General features: G+C 60.0%; 1 protein-coding gene and 1 long non-coding RNA gene across 2 annotated transcripts in view; one reads left to right on the forward strand and one right to left on the reverse strand.

Moving 5' to 3' along the window:
- The first annotated feature begins 1,159 nt into the window (after positions 1-1,159).
- PKP1 (plakophilin 1) overlaps positions 1,160-18,445 on the forward strand; it is a 40,852-nt gene continuing 23,566 nt past the window's right edge. Inside the window, exons 1-2 of the mRNA XM_032466876.1 lie at positions 1,160-1,578; positions 10,400-10,506. Of these exons, the coding sequence (XP_032322767.1) occupies positions 1,377-1,578; positions 10,400-10,506 (309 nt within the window). The 5' untranslated portion in view covers positions 1,160-1,376. The remainder of the gene's footprint in view (positions 1,579-10,399; positions 10,507-18,445) is intronic.
- On the reverse strand, positions 11,480-13,301 carry LOC116659374. The gene is made up of 2 exons (XR_004314733.1): positions 12,432-13,301; positions 11,480-11,725 (listed from the first exon to the last, which is right to left on the reverse strand). It is a non-coding gene; the product is annotated as an uncharacterized LOC116659374 (long non-coding RNA).

Here is an 18,445-nt window from a genome sequence, read left to right on the forward strand (position 1 = left end):
GATGGCCCCTTCCTCTGCAGAGCAGAAGCCCAACTGAAAGAGAAGGCTGTGAGCTGTGAGTGCCGACTGCACATGAGAGCAGAGGTGATGGCTGGAGGAGCCCCGAACACAGAGAGGCTGGCCGGACTGCGGGCCGCACAGGTCAGCAGTGGAAGTCCAGAAGGAGAGTCCTGAGCCATCAAGGAGGGCGTCAAACATGCTCAGGGTTTTCGCTTAAGGGGGAAGGCAGGGTGTGCTGCCTTCAGTAGGATTTCCATCAATGTAGGTTTGAAATACTCTGTCCTGCTACACACCAAATTCCCGTGCGGGCCACCTCCAGGCCTGAGGACGATGTTACCGGAGTGAAGCATCACTACACACGTCCCAGGAAGTACGGGAGAGGCACGGAGCTGCCCACAGCGGCCTGGATAGTGAGTCCACAGTGGGGTCGTTTGAAGGGGTAGGCAACCTTCCGGATTTTCAGTAAGGATCTGGGTAGAATTCGAGTTAGACTTAATTTACCTCAGGTTAACTAGTCTTCATGCATTCATCCATTCAAAAATACTTTTTAATGAGCCCCTAAGGTGGGCCAGGCACCCGTCCTCGGGGCGAAGTCTGAGGCTCCAGAGGCTGGCACTGTTCACCCAGCGTCCCCCCCGCCCCGGCTTGCCGGTGCGGCGGTACTGCCCTGTAGTTTTGCATCTCAAGTCTGTCCCTCTGTGGACTTCATGTCCCCACCCCCTCCCTGCAGGCTGGAAGCCGCCTCAGAGTGGAGCACTCCTTCGGGCAGGGGCTGTGCTCCTGCAATCAGCCTGGAAGCCCCCACCCCGAGGGCTGGTCTCTGCCGCGACCCCAGGACAGAGGGAGAAGGGCATCTGGCTGTGCGGCGGGCCCAGTCGATAAAGACTCCTTTTTCCTAGAGAGCGTCTCCCCTCAGCCCCAAGCTGGGCGCGCGCTTCACCCACGAGCCCGCGGGACCGGCCAGAGGGCGGCTCCCAGGCAGCCTCCCCCACCCCCCGCAGGTGGCAGGGCGCGGGGGCCGGGGAGACGGGAAGAGAGGGCAGGAAGTGGTCCACACACGGACTCGAAGCCCTGCCCCCGAGAGCGCCCCGGGCTCGGCTCGGGTCGGGCGGCGCGGAGGGGGCGGCGCGGGGCGGGGCGGTATATCCCGGCTGGCGAAGGGCGGGCCCGCCAGTGCCGGGCCGGGCCGGGCAGGGTGGAGGCGCCGGGAGCAGCAGCCGGGAGCCCTCGCGCGCGCGGACCTTCACTCTATGGGCACAGGGAGCCGCTGAGCGCGAGAAGAGCCCGCTGCCAGCGCCGCCCCGCACCTCGGACGCCCCGCACCTCGCGCCGGCCCGCTCGGCTCTCCAGGCCCGCGCCCCACGCCCCGCGCCGCCATGAACCACTCGCCGCTCAAGACCGCCTTGGCGTACGAATGCTTCCAGGACCAGGACAACTCGACGCTGGCTCTGCCGTCGGACCAGAAGATGAAGACGGGCACGTCCGGCCGGCAGCGCGTGCAGGAGCAGGTGATGATGACGGTCAAGCGGCAGAAGTCCAAGTCCTCTCAGGCGTCCACCCTGAGCCACTCCAATCGAGGTAAAGGCCGGATGCCGCGGGGCCACGCGCCCCTCCCTGGCGCGCCGCTCGGGGGGCGGGGCGGGGGGCGCGCGCATCCGAGGGCGCCCGTGGCGGGGTCCCCGCGAAGGCCCCCGGCAGCGCTCCTGCGGGCCCTACGGTGGAGCCGCAGCCCCGACCGCTCAGCGGCGCGCTGGTGGGCGCGAGGGCAGGCTCACGGAGGGGGTTCGGGGGTACATAATCAGAGCCTTCTCTTCCCCATCCTGCTCGGGGAGCAGCCCCCGCGTCCTGGCCTGCTGGCTGCCCCTGGGATTGTGCGCCTCCCTCACCCTGCGCCCTGTCTTGGCCGGACTCAGCCGCGGAATCCCAGTCCTGGTGGGCCCCGTGCGTGGCTGCCGGGCAGGCAGGGGAGTCACAGAGACCTGAGTGGGGGCCCCGGAAGGGCGCTGCGGCGGGGGAGGGGGCGCAGGGGGCAGACAAGCCCTCTTAACTGCGCAGCACGTTAGCAGAAGCCCCACACCTGGCCAGGTCGCCCCAGGCCAGTGCGGACTCGGAGGGCTGAGGACAGGAAGGGGTCCGGGGTACGCTCTTTCCCCGTGGCTAGTGAGAAACCTCTGTTCCCCCCGATTCTGTCAACGCCACTCAACTTGAGTAGAAACAAGGGTCCTAGGCTGAGAGTAGGAAATGAGGTTGGCAAGGCTGGGAACCCATCGTCCCCCACCCCACTGGGCCCTCCAGGCGGGCACTTGTCTATCTAGGTGCGGCCTGGCCAGCCCCCTCAGGTCATGATAAGGTCCCCCCTACCAGGGGAGGCTGAGAAAGGGGTAGGACTCCTGAAACTCAAGCAGGAAGGTGTGACACCTCACAGGGGCATTTGTGGAGGATCTTTGATCCAAATACTTTAATATGACGCTTTCCCAGTAACAATTACACACAGATCAGCGAACCTTCTGTTTATTTATTTAGTGAAGTTTAGTAAAACGCTAATGACACTCTGCAGACTGCAGACCAGTGCAGGTCAACCGAGATTTATTTCTCGAGTCAGGAGCTCAAGAGAGAGCGAGGAGAATGGGGTGGTAAAGGGGGGCCAAGGAGACGGACCCCCACCCAGTCTCCCACATGCACGTGCACACACATGCGCACACACCAGCTCAAGATTTCTATCTCTGTGTCCTCCCCTGTCTTCCTCTCCCCTGAGTGGCCCCTGCGTAGAGCTGAGGGAGAGGGGATGGCTGGCTGAGGACTCCCCTGCACCCCAAGCCTAAAGGCCCACGCGTCCTTTGCCCGGGCCCCTGGCCCCTCTCCCGCCGGACTTGCACTCAAGGTCACAGCCCCTAGAGCGCTCGCCTCTTTCCCTTTGGTGCCTTGGTAGCGGCTCCGAGCCTTTTTTGGAAGTGACTTTGGGAGAACAAGGTTCCCCCATGTCTGCCCACCACCCAGTCACAGCTCAGGCCAACCTCCTCCCTCTGTTGCGCAAGGCTCACCTGTCCCCAGTCCCACTCCCGGTCCGTCCCTGGCCTGAGCCCAGGGCTCACAGCACCAGAATAGTCGCACACAATCCCCTTCTAACCCCCCGCGGGGCACTTGTTGAGCGCTGGCTGAGGGTGCTCTCCTCCCTGCCTTGCTCTCTGTGGGTGAGGTCCACCTCCTTCCTCTCCACTTCTCCACCCCAAGGCCCTCCAGGGTTAAGCAGGTGAGGGTGGACTCCGATGGCCAGCGCACAGCTCTCCAAGGGCTGACCCTGAAGGTGTGTCCCCAATACCTTTGGCTCTGGCCTGTTTCCCCAGCGGCATCATAGCTGGGAGAGGCGGTAAGGCCACCTGGAGCCTGTGTTTCTGGTTTATCTGGCTCTGTCTCCATCAGTCTCCCCTCCCCTCCGCCGGCGCCGCCCAGGTGTCCCCTGTTTGCTCTGGGACCACCTCTCCTCGCTTCAGTCCCTCTGTCTCGGTGGTTTCATTCTACGAGTCTGCTCTGGTTCCCGGGAGGGGTGAGTTGGGGCTGTGGAAGGGCCACATCCCAGGTGGGTCCCCACACCCTCCCGGACAGGCTCCTATTCTCCTTCAGTCTCCTGAGAGAGAAGAGTGGGTTTCTCTGAGGTTTTTGATTCTCCCCTGAACCCCATCCACGGCCCCTTGGTTGAGAACGCCTGCCCTAAAGCAGGCCAGGTGCGCCCCACTTGCCCGCCTCTCTCTCTGCACCCTGTGGAGGACAGTCAGGAATCGGCCCCCAAGTTCCCAGTAAGAGAAGCATCTTTTCCTCATAGCCGTCCCCTAGGGCTGTCTTCCCTGCTGTTGGCGAGAGGGCCTTGAGCAGTTCCCGGGGAGGGAGGGGGTCTCTGGGACCTGGAGACCTTGCAGGGCAGGGCTGCTCGGGACCTGCCAGCCCACGGGGTCTCTTCCTGGCCTGGCCCCAGAGCATGGCTCCCTGCCCTCCCCCGGTGTCCCCGTGGGCAGCAGGTGTCGGACCGTGTGGGAAGCAGGGAGAGCCCAGGGGACATGGCTGTGCAGCCAAAGAGGCTTAGGAACTTGCCCTCCCTGAGCCTGGGGAGTCTGTGCAGGGTGGACCTGGGCTGCCGGGGTTGGGGGAGGGCTGGCGCGCTGTAGCCTGTCCGAGAGGAGACGCTCTTCCCCGCTCAGGTTCTTATCATTTCTCTTGGGAGCTCTTCCTAAAGTTTAACCAGGTCTCCTCTGGTCCAAATCCAAACCCCCAAACCCACTGTCACCACCACAGGTGCGCGTGCACATGAAATTCATGGAACCACCTTCCTTCCGCACATCGCTCGTCACTCCAGGGAATTCCTAACCCAGGCAGCGCCACTCGCCCTCTCTCACCCTCACTGTGGGTGAGGCGGCTACAGCCCAGGGCCCAAGGGGCCGACTCCACCCTTCTCAGAGCACCATTTCCCATCTAGGACCCTAAGAGAAGGGGTGGGGTGCACTGGGCAGGCATCCCTCCCCCGCCGTGTCCCTCATCCGTTCCCTCACTCCGCAGCGCTACCTGAGGCCCTCCTGGGGGCAGGCTTGTGCCCTTCTGAGGTACCCCATCCCCGGGGGAGGTCACCGCCTTAGGGCCCCCCTTGCCCGCTTTCTGGATTTGTATTGGGCTGTGTCTCAGCGTGAGATTCTGCCTGAGGGAGGTTCTGTTCTTTCTACTCTCTTGGAAGGTGTCCTATTCTGACCACAGACTGTGAACAGACATCACTTCTAGGGCTATCTCCCCGGGACCAAAGCTGAGATGGGAAGTGGTAAAAGCTGTCTGTGCAGTAGCCTGTCCCGGCAGCGAAACATACTAATTAAACTTCAAGTAAACCAATTTGTGTTTCTTTACAACGTCTCTTGGCTTGGAGCTGAGGTTTTAGCCAGAATTTCCGTTGGCCTGTTACAACGCATGCAAAAATGCCGAGTGTCCAGGGGTTCCAGAGCAAATGCTGCTCCCCTGGGTCCTGGTCCTTTGCTAAACTGGTTGGCAGAGATTAAAAAACAAACAAACAAGACAAAACAAAAGAAACCCCTCTTCCCACACGCCAAATGGTAAATACCAATAAGCCACTTTTTCTGAGTTTGACGACCTGGGAAGCACTTCGGCTGAGGGTGAGACCCCTAGGAGGCATGTGGCACTGGAACAAGACGGAAGAATGTTTTCCTGGGAGATAGCTCACGTGACGTTCTTTGTAGGCACACATGTGTGCACACGTGGACTCACACACACACATGCGCACCCCACCTCACAGCCCGTGCTGTGGCAGGAGCCCAGCTGGTGGTGGGAGACTTGAGTTCCATCTGGATCTATTGCCAACTGCTGTGTGACCCTGGGCAAGTCACCACCCCTCTCTGGGTCTCTCCCAATATCTTCAAATATTTCATTGGAAATGGATTGTATAACTCACTGCTTCTGCAGACCGTGCCCCCAGCTGCCTGCAGATGTCCTGCAGAAAGGCCCCTTCCCTCAAGGAGCACCATGCACACAGCCTCTCTCCAGTCAGCACCCACACCTCCCCCCAAACATCGCCTGATGCACCGTTCCAGACGGACTACAAAGTGGGACCATCTGGCAACTTAAAAGGATGCCAATGCCCGGGTCCTGTCCCCCGAGATTCGGATTTAGTTCCTGTGGGGACAGCAGGGGCATATGGACCTCTGAAAGCTCCCATGCAGTTCTGATGTGCAGCAAAGTCCAAGAATCACGGCTTTCGTGCCATCCCCACTCACACAGAGACCCAGAGTGGGGCTCACCCCTCACACGCAGCCTCTCTGCATACCCCACACATGGATGGACACCTAGTGTGGTAGCTGCTGGTGACTTTTTACCCTGGGCCCCTTTGAGGGGCTGAGCCCTGTGCTGGTCCTGCCCCCTCTTCTTGGCCTGCCCCCAGGATGCTCCTGCCCTCAGGTTTAGGGATGGCCACACACAGGTTGTCAGAAAGAGAGGCAGGATTCCGGCAGAGCTGGGTTTGAACATGCCCCAGCAGGGCCCATGGGAGGGACAGGAGAGGACAGGGCCATAGCAGTCCAGTTTGCTTCGTGCCTCTGTTCCATACACGTGCCCAGGAAAGGGCAGGACCTGCCCCAGAGCGCCTGGTGGGGTTGAGCTGAGCTCCCATCCAGGACAGGGTGGCGTGTCCACAGAGCTCCCCGCAGGCCTGGGCAGAGGCCCCAGGAGACGTCTGGGTGCCTGGACCGTCCCACAGGCACAGCTCCTGCCCGCTTTCGAACATCATAGGGGGAGCTTGTCTCACAAGTGTCTTCCAACAGTTCTTCTGAGGGTCTCACTTTAATTCCTCCTGCTGTGGGCCTCGTCCTGCTGGGCATCCTGTGTGGGAGGGACTGTGGGCGGTGAAGCCAAGGCGTCTTCTGGGCTGAAGGATGCTGGGCAGCGGGCCTCCTTCTCCAGCGCTTGGTGCTGGGGAGCAGCTGTCCGTGCAGAAGCAGCTGGAAGACATGGGCCTCATGGGAGACAGATTACCAGACACACCTCTAGAGCTTGGTCTGTGACAGGACCTCCTGACCAGCCAGGGACAGGGGTATGGGGGAGGCTGGGGTGGAGGAGAGGTGTTTCGGGTGACCTCTGCCCCGGGGGCAGCCCGTCGGTTGGGCAGGCCGATGTCCCGAGAGCCTTCTCCAGGTGGACTCTGGTTCTGGGGGTGGGGTGGGGTGGGGTGGGGAACACCCCCCCCCACACACACACACACACACAACACGAGGAGCGTGCGGCACGCAGTGAGTTCATACTTGGGCAGAGTGCTGACGGCGCTCCGCGGGGGGGCCTGGGGGCCCGGAGCGGGTGGCTCATCTCCAGCAGGAGCTGGTTTTGTGCAGGGTTTTGGATACAGGGGGAGGGCTTGGCTGAGGAGGAGAGCAGGAATGCTTCAGGTGTGGCGGGCGTGACCGATGTGAGAGCTCCGAGGTGGAGGAGGGTGAGTCATCCCGCGAAGGTCCGCCCGTCCTGGCGGGAAGGACTCCTACGTGTCCTGACACAGGAGGTGCCTCTGTGTTCAGGCCCCCGTAGGTGAGGGGCGTGGGCTGCCCTCGTGACACAGGACAGAGTCAGGCAACCGTGCGGGACCCAAGGGAGGCGGCACCCGGGACCCTGACCAGCTCTGAGGTGGCTTTTCCCCCTGAATCACTGACCCGAAGGAAGGCTCGCCGTGTGGGCCGGCAGAGTGGCCAGTGTTGCTGGTGCACAGGGAAGGCAGACCTTTGCTCCCTGACCCTGGGCTTCTGTGGGTGGGCAGACGCCTCCTGACAGACGCACAACTGGGCCGCATCAGATTCAAGGAGAGGCCGCTGTCTTGGCTCAAGGCCTGCAGGCCCTTCCAGAGAGATGGAGGGTGCAGTGCTCCCCAGGAGGTGGGGAGACAGGGCGGGCTGGGTGCTGGGATCCCCTCCCATCTCGCTCCTGGACCAAGAAGCCTCCCCAAGGAAGTGTTCTAGGTTCTCTCTCTCCCCGGTTCGCCGACCCACCGAGGACCTCTTTGGGTGGGAAGGGGGCCTGGCTAGGTGGAGTCCAGGACTGCGGTCCCATGCTGCAATTATGGGGACACTGAGTCCCCAGGCATCCTCAGCATGAGGGCTGGGCAGGGGGACCGAACCTCACCACGCCCTACACCGAGAAGACAGTCGGGCAGGGGCCCAGAGACCAGGTGAGAGTCGTCAGGTAAGGCTTCCCAGGAGTGAGGTCCAGAGAGGTCCTGGGGCTAGGGGAGAGCCGTCCCATCCTCTCAGTGAGAAGCCGCATGTTCCTGCTGTTGGACCTGACTTTCAGAGGGCAGTACTCCCACAGGGTCCAGAGAGGGGAAGCTCACTTCTGCCATGGGAGCGACACTCTTACTAACAGCCCAGCTCCTGCCTGCGCCCCTCGAGGTATCTGGCACACTGCAAGGTGTGACTTCAAGTGTATGACGTCTCTGGACTCCCCTCCCTTGAAGCCTTGGCCCAAGGGCAGCTGCCTCCTGCCAAAGAAGCAGTGCTGGCGGTGTGATGGCAGCCTCATTCTCACAAAGAGGCCAAGCCAAGCAGCTGAAGATGGGAGTCAGGTGGTCTGACCCCCAGATGCAGATGATCTTGGCATGGGGCACCTTCAGGAGTGATAAGGTATTCCAGAGGTCATCTGCCTCCATGGCAGAGAACACCCCACTGTCACATGGAGAAGAATGAGAGGGAGGCGGGCAGGTGCAGGGTGTGGAGGGGGTGCTTCATCTGATGACCGGAGTGTGAGTGAGGGACATCACTGCTGACAGACTCCCTCCTGGGAAGGGGCGGCGCCCCGTGGGAGCCTGGACTCCATGGGGCCTCTGGGGCTGCCTCTCCTCGATCTCTTTGTCTGTCTCCACCCCGGGTTTTCCATCCAGAGCAGCTGGCTGACCCACGCTCGCCCTTGGGTGAGAAGTTCTTGCCCAGTGGGGCAACAGCCAGCCACTTGAGCCCCGGCCTGCCCCGCCCTGGGAGGGCTGGCAGAAGGGGCCTGGATGAAGGGGGGCTGTCGGCCGCCCGGGGTCCTGGCCGTGGCCCCGTGCCTGGTGAGTGCTAGTTCCGGGCGTCCGAGCCCACGATCCTGCCTCCAGACTCCCCCTGGCAAAGGCAGTGCTTCCCAAGGGGGCAGCTTCTGGAGGAAGAGGCACGGGCTGCCCGCACTCAGCAGGGGGCTGGGAGTAAGTCCGAGGGGTCAGGCCTGGGCCTGGGGCTGCCTGGGGTGGGGACACCCGGGAGGACGCCGAGGTGGGCAGCAAAGGAGGTGGTGATGTAGCCGTTGATGCCCGGACTTCTTCCTTGCAAGCTGAACCCTGTCTCTTGAGATGAGAGGTCGGGCTTCTCTGGACGTTGTCAGACACGTGCCTCTGTGGTCACACAACCACAGAACCGTGGGGTACAGAGAAGCCACCTCTTCTTTTTATAGCAGAGGAAGCCTGGGCCCAGAGCCAGGACCAATTCCAGCACCTCTGGGCTCCCAGGGCAGGTGGTCTCCACCACAGCCGTTAGACCTAGTGGCCAGGATATCCTCCACCATGGGGAAGGGGGCATGGGGAATCAGGGCAGTGGCCCCTCCTATGAGCTGTTGGGGAGGTCATCTGGCTTTGGATGGAGAAGGTGTCCTGCCACAGTCCAAAGCTGCCCCCCTGCTATGCCTTCTACTCCCAGCTCAGGCACTCCAGCCCCCACCCCCAAGGCTTAGGAGCCTGAGGGGACACGTCCGATGGGGAGGGGCTCAGGGAGCCAGGTGGGATCAGGTCAGACCCTTCCCCCAATGCTGGAGCTGGACCACTCTCCTGGCCCGACTTTCCCCAGGGGCCATCATTTAATAAGAGTGAGGGGCTGTCTTTGCTCTGGACACCCACGCCCTAGAGCCATGGCTTGCCCCTCATGCAACTCCCTGTCTGGGAGATGGGACACCAGGCAGGATGTGCCCTGGGGTTCAGACAGCAGGACAGCATGTGTTCAGGGGTAGGAGAGACTGCCTTGCAGGCGCAGAGGTTTTGAGCCACGCTTTGAATGGTGAGTGAGATTTGATGGCTGCGGCCAAGGCCAGACAGAAGGCAGACTCGGCGGGACACGGAGCAAGCAAAGCCTGGCAGGGCACTGTCAGCCCCATCTCGAGGCTGGCGCTGCCCTCCTGGGGCAGGAGCCCCACATCCAGGCTGCTTCCCGTGATCCGAAGCCACCTTGCCCCTAATAATCGTAATGACACTCCGTCCTCCCATGGAGCCTGTCATTTGTGGGCTGCAAGCTCTTGGAGAACAGTAATTAATCCTCGCTGGGCCTTTGAGGTTGGTGGCTGCTCCCCCTTGGGCAGCGGGAGCACCTGGGAGATGAAGGGGGTGGAGGGCCCCCTCGTCACAACTGGGGGCCGGGCTGGGGTTTAGAAGCAGAGAACCACTGCTTTGCGTGGCCTTCTCACCCTCCGGAGCTGCCCTGTGGCCCTGACCTCGAGGCTCTGGACCTGGCATGTTGAGATCCTGCCCATCTTCCCCGAGTGGGACGCTTCTCCTGGTGGAGTGTGGAGTCGTGGTTCCCTGGAGGGGGCCGGCGGTGCTCCGAGGCCCTCCGGACCAGCTCATCTCCTGTAGGTGTCCACCCAGCCCCAGCAGCAGGGGCAGACCCTCAGGAAGGGGTCCGCCAGGACCCTCAGGGCTGACCCTGTGGCCTCTGTAGGAGCCCTGCCCTCGGCCCTGGGTGTGGGAGAGGCCGAGTGCAGAGGTAGACAGCTCACAGAGGCTGACTCTCTGTCCTCCTCCTCCTCCGCGGGCTCGGACCTGGTCTCCTCTGGGGCTGCAGAGGGGATGCCGTGGGGAGGAGGCTGGGCGAGGAGCATGGCCAGCACTGTCCTGACACCTGCCTCTGTCCCCCAGGTTCCATGTACGACGGCTTGGCCGACAGTTACAGCGGCTACGGGACCACCGGACGGAGCAGCTACTACTCCAAGTTCCAAGCGGGGACTGGCTCCTGGGGCTACCCGGTAAGGGGCTGCTTCCCGGCAGGCCAGGGGTGGCGCAGGGTCTGTGAGGGGAAAGCCTGCGCGGTCACGGAGAAAGTGATGCGGGCAGGACGGGTCCGCGAGGTGAGGCCCCGGCTCTGACCGGGTCTGTGCGCTCGGCCTCTCCCTGCAGCTCCTGTCTGGGCAGGCTGTCTATTTGGGAATGTCTCAAATGCAAACACTTTAGAAAAAGTATAAAGAAAACAACATTTCTTTTAAAGTCCATGTCCTAATATGCCTGATTTGATCATGGATGGGAAAGAAGTCTGGATTCTTGCAGTCCAGTCGTGGGTTAATTTAGATGTTTCTAGGAAAATCCTGAAGGGACCCCTCTCCTCAGTATGTGCTGCTGCCTGGGGAGGGGGCTCTGGAGGTCCCCAGAGGACGGGAGGGCGCGTCCGCCTTCGCAGCTCTTGAGTGAGAGGCTGTGCGCTGGGGCGGAACGTTGCCTGAGTCTGCAGGTCGGACAAACCCGCGTTCGCATTCCAGGTCTGTTACTCACGGAGCGTGTGACCTTGGGTGAGACACTTCTAGCTCCCGACCTCAGTCTCCCCAGGGTAAAATGGGCATAAAGTCTGCCTCTTGGGGTTGGGGTCAGGACTAAATGAAATAATGTGGGGAAAAACCTGACTAGAAGCGTTTTAAAGAATTTTTTTAATTAGCACGAGTGGAGATTCTGCTGGATCGTTTCATTCTGGGCCCGTCACTGTCTTTCTGCGCGATTTCAACCCCCGTGCTCATATCCCTTACTGAGCAAATGCTGCTTTAGCCCTAGCTCTGCACCAGGCGCTGGGGTGGGTGCTTGATTCAACCACAGAAGCCCGAGCAGGGGTTTTCTTCTACTCTGAGCTCAGGGGGGTTGGGCTCAGTGACACCCGAGTTTCCTTCCAGTCACCCAATGCTATGACTTCATTTTTGCTAATTTCAACATTAGCCTGTGTTGTTCTGGGAATTCTTTTGGGAAAAGGCCTATGCAGTTGGGGATAAAGGGTGCTTCTCCACAGGACTCGGGGCTCAGATTTCAGCAGCTTTTGCTTTGAGTCGGCATTGGTCATAGACGTCACCCCGATCGTCAGGGTCCCAGGCAAGAGAGAGATGGTGGTTTCTGAGTTCTGTGTTCCTTGTCATCTCCTGGGTTCCTTCCTCAGTCCTTGGGGCTAATTTTGGAGGGTTTGTCTGTCTTGCATGTCACGGTCAGGGACTGAAAGGAAGAAGTAACCAGGTTTGCTGCAGATTCATCCCACCCCACTCTTTCCCCCCAATTCGTGATGTTAATCGATACCCTCCGTGCAGCAGGCTGGTCAATCAGGACTGATGACTAGACAGAATCTGAGAACATGACTTAGTGATGCCGTGAAAAGGGTTAGGAGACCCCGGGGGGCAGGTCCCTGGCCGGGACCAGCAGTCAGAATGAGTAATCGTGCTGACGCTGCAGGTGTGACGTGCTGTGCTGCTAACTCAGAACTCGGAAAGCTCGGGTTCTAGCCCCGGGTATGCTGCTCTGTGGTTCTGCGACTTTGGATCGGCCTCTTAGCTTCCCTGGGTGTCAGTGTTTTCTCTGCGTACCCTCCCTCAGGGCTGATGTGCCACCTTAACTGCGAAGTGTCATCAAACTGGCAGCGAGGGGTTATCACATGGGGACGTTTGTAACCGAGACCTGCAAAGGAACACTTTCCGAGGGGTTTCGCTGAGGGGGTTGGTAGGAGAACCTCCACGTGGCCGCGCTGAGCGTTTCTTCTGGTCCAACAGCTCAGTCCACCGCCGCAGTCTCCCGGTGCCCTCCCGAGCCAGCCCAGCCCTCCCTGTGCCTGTTTCCTGACAACCGGTGAAAATTCCTCCCTTTCCCGCACCCCAAGGCCTAACCCTTCTGCTCCCTCTCTGCTGGTGGGACTTCAGACATGACTCACGTCGGGCAGCTGCTGGGGCACGTCCTGGCTCCTCTCTGTTCGGGAAGGGCTCTGGGAACCGAGCAGAGCAGCCCGCTCACGGGGATTTGGCAGGGGAGGGGGGGCGACGTGAGGGATGGGAGAAGCGATGCCCGAGCCAGGCGTGCATCCGTGAGGACGGCCGTGAGGACGGCTGTGAGGACAGCCAAACCGAGCGGGCTCAGCACCAGGGGAAGGAGGGCGGGGGGAGGGGTAACGGGAGACGGCGGGAGGTCATCCCGCGTCCTTGGGATTTTCCCATGGACTGTGCGACTGAGCCAGGCCGACGTCAGTCCCCCCCCCCCCCGTGAAAACGTCGCCCAGGGCGGGGGCGAGGAGCAGGGCGTGGCTGTCTGCGGAAGGACCGGCTCCTGCAGACGCCTTACTTCATCAGTCAGCCGGCTTCCAGGGGCGGGGGGAGCGGGGCGCGCCGGGGAGCCGGCGGCGCAGTCGAGTTGGGAGAAGCACAGAGGTCTGCAGATAAATCGGATGCAGGCGCTCGTCGCTAAACTGGAGGACTTCACCAGTCTGCCATTTGGACCTCTAAAATTTTTTAAAAATACGATCGTCTTTAGCGCCGTTTTAGGGGCCCTCTAAGAAAACCAGTCCCATTTTTGCGTTGTCAGCTTGACCAAAAATGATATTAAGCACTCTGAGCACTTCAGTCCTCAGATTTGGCTTCAGTTTCAAATACCAAATCAACTCCCAATTGGTCACCACTGAGGATTTATTTTATTTAAATATGCAAAGGGTCTGCGGGCAATTCCAAAAAGAAAGTTCTAAAAATGTCCCAAAGGCAGCAGCTTTACCTCATGCATTTGCCTTCATCCTATGTCAGCAGCAGTCTGCTAAGTAAAAACATAGATTTTACAAGCCTGCTTATAATGTTTTATTCTTAGAGCTGAGTTCTATTTTCCAGAATATTATGGGAATTTTTGCTTCTACTTTCCTGAAGGACATTGGCCTGGGGTTTAAGAGAATATGACTTTATAAAATTATAAAATGTCAGGTAATGCTAGCCTCATAAAAGGAGTCAGGGAATGATCCTAGCATCCTTTATTTCACTAGAAAGATTGTGTCAAGTTAAGTGCTTGAGAAAATCCACCAATAAAGGCATCTGTGCCTGAAAACCTGCATGTCCTATGTATATCATCATGCTGTTTATAATCTGAGCATTTGTGTCACAAGTTAGGAGGACTGACTGTAGTCTTGTAATAAAATGAGATGAAGAGTCTGACACACAAAACACACCAAGGGGCTTAAGGATAGGAAAAGACTGGTCCTGGAAGAGTCACTGGCCAGTCAGCCCTGGGTTCTCTGCTGCTGGCTCCAGCCTCCGCGCCCCCAAGACCGTGTCTGCTGGGTGGCGTGGCCGGAGCCTTAGAGGCCCGGGACCTCAGGGCGGGAGGAGAAGGGGGGCTGGGACGAAGGATGGCGAGCCTCCAGCCGCACTGCTCAGATGAGCAGACTCAGCTCTTCTGCCCCAGTTCTCAGAACCAGACTCAGGACTCTGAGAGCCCGACAAGGTTGATGTTCTATAGTCCAGGACACTCAGGCCCAACGGGGACAAGGGTCACACGGCTGGCCAATGAGAGCAGACTAGCCCGCGGGCCTAACGCTTAACCAGTGGAGTTTTCTTTCACTCCCCAGATGGTTGCACTTTTTTGTTGGTCATTTTATTTATTGTTATTTTTTTATTTGCAGTCTCAGTGTTTTAACACTAACGCCACGTTCTAGGGACTCACAAGACACTGGAGCTCAGGTCCCTTCCTCTCACCCCTCCCTGTTCCCCAGCCAGGCCTGCTCTTTCTTTGAGGAGTCAGCCCCTGTCAAAGGACATGGGACACATTCCGCTGGGTCAGCTGAGACCGGGCTGAGGGAGGAGAAGGCAAGAGATGGGAGACACAGCCATTTCATTCCAAAGCTGCAAGTGGCTTCTGTCACCTGGGTTTGTCCGGGATGAAGCTGAGGCAGGGGGACAGGTCTGACTCCCAGGGAATGTTCTGGGCTAAGGTGGTAATCTCCTTTTCTGCCACCTCCAGCCCTGCAAGCTTTTCCTATTTATCAGTCAAGAAACACGTCTTGGTTTTAAGCATTCCTTCCCTCTGGGCGTCATATCGAGTGCCATGTGCTTTGGTTATGGACCAGCCTAGAGCAACCTGCCCGGGAGCCGGGAAGCCATGTGGGTGGGTCGGCCAGGCGGTCTGGGCCAGGGCGCGCCATGGGGGCCCCGCATTGACCGCACTGAATCCGTGCGCCGTGCTCAGCTACATCCGGCCCCGCGCTCCAGAGGGCGAGCCGCCCCGGGAGTATGACCAGGGGAAATTCTGCCTTCGTCCTGCCCTGACCCCATTCCTCTACTCTAATCTGGGACCCGCTAGCAAATCGTCCTCCCAGCCTCTTCTCAGCTGCACTTGCTTAACTGGTGTGTCAGTATTTGATGTTCCCACCATGACACGGCCTCGGGGATGATGTGCCAGGGACCCTCGCCCCCAGGAGGACTGGTCCTGCCCACGCCAGACCCAAAGACACCTGAGTGGCCCTCTTTTATAGATGAAAGGGGTGGGGGTGCATGGACTCTGGCAGGTGGGAACCAACCTCCAGTTGGCCTGTTGTTTGCAGCGTCTGCAGGGGCAGGACCCTGGGCCACCTCAGGCCCAGGGGCTTCTGGAGAGAAAATGCAGGCCCCTTGCCCTTGAAGCAGAGAAAGAGCCCACCTTTGCAAGTCCCCAGGTAAACAGTCTGCTCCCAGGAGCAGGCCGGTGTGAAGGAACCCTCCACATGTTCTTAACCTGACTTAGCTTCAGTTTGCCCATCTCTGAAATGGGTGAGAATTCCTATCTCAAAGGGCAGTCTGAGGTGCAGATAGGACACACTCAATCAGCTGTAGGAGGCCTGGATTCTGGTCACACACGCCCAATGCGAGGGTGGGCTGCTTCAAGCAGAGGGACCTGAGGGGTCTTTACCCCTCCACTCTTCACCCTTCACCCCTTGGCTTTCTCATCCATAGAGCAAGTCACTTGGACTAGATCCCAGCCAAGGATTCATTCAGCCCCAGCTTTTTCAAGGTCCTGCATGGCTGGAGGGCTGCCACTGAGTGGCTGCGGGACCCACAGCCAGGGCCTCTCAGTGGTCTCCTGGGGTGGGGCCAGGGCCAGCCCCTCCCACCTCCACCTCCTCAGGTCTGCAGGTGGATAATGGCTTCTCCAACGCCTCCCCACTTCATCTCCAGGCACCAGGAAAACAGCACTTAATTAACCCTTGCAGCAGGATGGCGAGGTGTAGGCTCTCATTTCCTTCAGCGTTACAGCCGGGAAGCAGGCCCGGAAAGGGGTCTGCCTGGAGCTCCCCTGCCTTAAAACCCAGGCCGCTCCTCCTCCCCTGCCTCAGCTCTGAACTCAGTGCTTTCCAGCTGCACCAGCGGGGCCTCCATCGGCTCTGGACCGTCCGGGGGAGAGAACTAAAGGAGACACAGCTCCTTGTCCCACGTGGGCACAGCGCCTGCCAGGAGAAGGCGTGAGTGGTGTTCTTGCCAACTCGGTGTCCCTGCTGCCGGCAGTGACTCACCCCCACCCGGCCCTGGGAGGTAGGAGGGTCCCACAGGCCTCAGGCTCTCACCCAACAAGAAGAGACAAGGATCCTGCTGCTGAGGACAGAATGTGCCTGAGAGAGGAGGAGGCGAGGGAGGGGCCCCCGGGGCTCCCCTCCCTGTGGGAAGCAGAGCCCAGCGTGCGTTTACAGACACGTGGCTGAGGCTGGAGACAGTCCTTCTATTCAAACTTGGGTGCCCATGCCTGGCGTGGCCCCTGGGGTGGCCCCTTCGTGAGCTGTGTCCTTGGAGGGGGTCTGCTTTCTGTGCCAGGCGTTCCCGCTGCCTCCGGGTCAGAGCCCAATGTGAGGACCTTCTTTTTGTGACAGTTTTCCCCGCAGGGCTGACTTCAACCTCTCCGAGAGGCCCCTTCCCCTGGCTTAGGCAGGGGAGAGGCAGGGAGGGCTCTTTAGAAGCCAGAGATGAGGTGGAGGAAAGGAAGGCCCCTGGCCTTGGCACAGGGTTCTCCAGCACTGCTGGGGGACCGCTGCTGGGACCCCCCCATCCCTGCCAGGCCCCACGTTTACCATCAGACTGTCCTCGGCTCTGACATCCTGTATCGTGTGTCCTTCCTTGGGGGACAGAGGTTGGCACTGAGGTCTTGCAAAGGGGGAAGGACTGGCACCGGCAGATCAGTGCAAGGGCAGGCTCCGAGCGGGGTGCCGCGCTTGGAGGGCTGCCCCTAGACTGGAGGAGGGGGCGGAGGAGGAGCACCAGACCCAGGAGAAGGCAGAATGTCACCTGTTACTGTCCCAGCTGGCAGACCCTTGCGGGGAAGGTTGGGGGCGGGCAGTTTAGTCAGAATGTTCAGGCCGAGGTGTCACTGCCAGGTTCTGGGCGCAGCTGCCTTAGGGCCCATGGGAGCAGGAGGCTTGCCAGCCCCAGGTGCAGCCTGCAGCCCGCACCCCCAGGCGGGGCTCAAGGGGGAGCTCCCCTCTCCTTGCAGGAGGATGGGGCTGGTTCCGCGTCTTCCTTTAGCTCTAATCCATCAGCCAGGCTCCACGGTCACTTGCTGTCAGTCAGGAAGGAGGCTCCCTCCTGAGCTGGCTGTGGTTCTCACACGATTCAAAGTAGAGCCTCTGGAACTTCAGAGAGAGGATTTGAAGAATCAAGGACAATTGTAAACATCTTTATTTGCTCCAGAAGAAAATTAGTGAATTTCATTTTGCCTTTTTTTTTTTTGGTCCTGACAAGAACTAATCTATTCAGCCAACAAGTCTCTAAGGTCCTGAGACTACAGTTCAGAACGACTGACAGACGCAGCAGCAGCGTAAGAGCGGTCCCCAGTGTCCGAGAGGTTGGGGATGGGGCCCTCGGGTTCTGGGTTAGCAGGCAGTGGCGGCTTGCCAGCCCTACCGCGTACGTGTTCAGTGGGCTCTCAGTGGGGGGATGTCCGATCTTACTTCAGAACCCCCTGAACTGTGCAGCATTTTGAATTTACAAAAAGTAATCTTGCTTGTACCTCCTGACTTGATCCTTAGTCTTCGTGAGATCAGGAGGTGAACCGGGTCTTGTTATTCTGATTTATTTTGCAGGGAAGTCAGGAAAGTGCAGGGGCTTGCCCAGTACCTCACAGGTAGACTTGGCAGAACGGAGTCCAGGGCCCAGTAGCTTTGCCGGCGGCGGGGGGGGGGGGGGGGGGGGGGGGGGTGCAGGGCGAGAGGAGGAGGGCGCCGCCCAGGGCCGAGGAGGACTGAGTCAGGACCTTGCCTCCTGCCAGCCGGGAGGAGGGGGCCCTGAAGGAGGGCCGTCAAAACAAAGCCCTGGGCAGGCCATCGGGTGCCTGTTTTCTGCTTGGAGCATCCCTTCTGTCACTGGGCTCAGCAAGACAAACACAGCAGCGTTTCCCAAGGAGGGGGAGGCCCCGCCCCTTGCCAGGGTGGCGCTCAGCCTCCTCCCCCAGGGCCCTGGCGTGTCTCTGCGGAGGCCTTCCAGCCCCGGAGAGCAAACTCAGCTGAAAGCCAAAATCAAATCTGGGCGGAGTTGGGGGAGGTCGAGACACAGCTGGGGAGCACCCCCCATCCCACACCTGCACGAGGGCGTGGCCTGGAAGGGGATAAGGACCAAGCTTGTGGGGCTTGTTCCAAAGCGTGGAGCTGGGCTGGGAAGGATCCCGGGTGCTGGCAGTCAGAGGCGCTCAGGGCCTGCTCTCGCTGGGGAGGCTCAGAGAGGGGCGGGGCGTGCCCAGAGCTGCACAGCCGCACAGGGAAGAGCAGGACCAGAATGCTGACCTCGGACCCCCACCCAGAGCCCCCTGTCGCGCTGTCACAGCGGGGGCCCTGGCGACTGTGGGCAGCAGTGTTCCCTCTGACCTCTGCTGTCACCGTTTTCACAGAACCATCACAGCAAACATTATTACTTATTTTGAGTGGACTTACTTTTAAACTTCAATGCGTTTATTTGGGAA

Source organism: Camelus ferus, chromosome 23 (assembly GCF_009834535.1).
Source record: "Camelus ferus isolate YT-003-E chromosome 23, BCGSAC_Cfer_1.0, whole genome shotgun sequence".
Lineage (NCBI taxonomy): Eukaryota > Metazoa > Chordata > Mammalia > Artiodactyla > Camelidae > Camelus > Camelus ferus.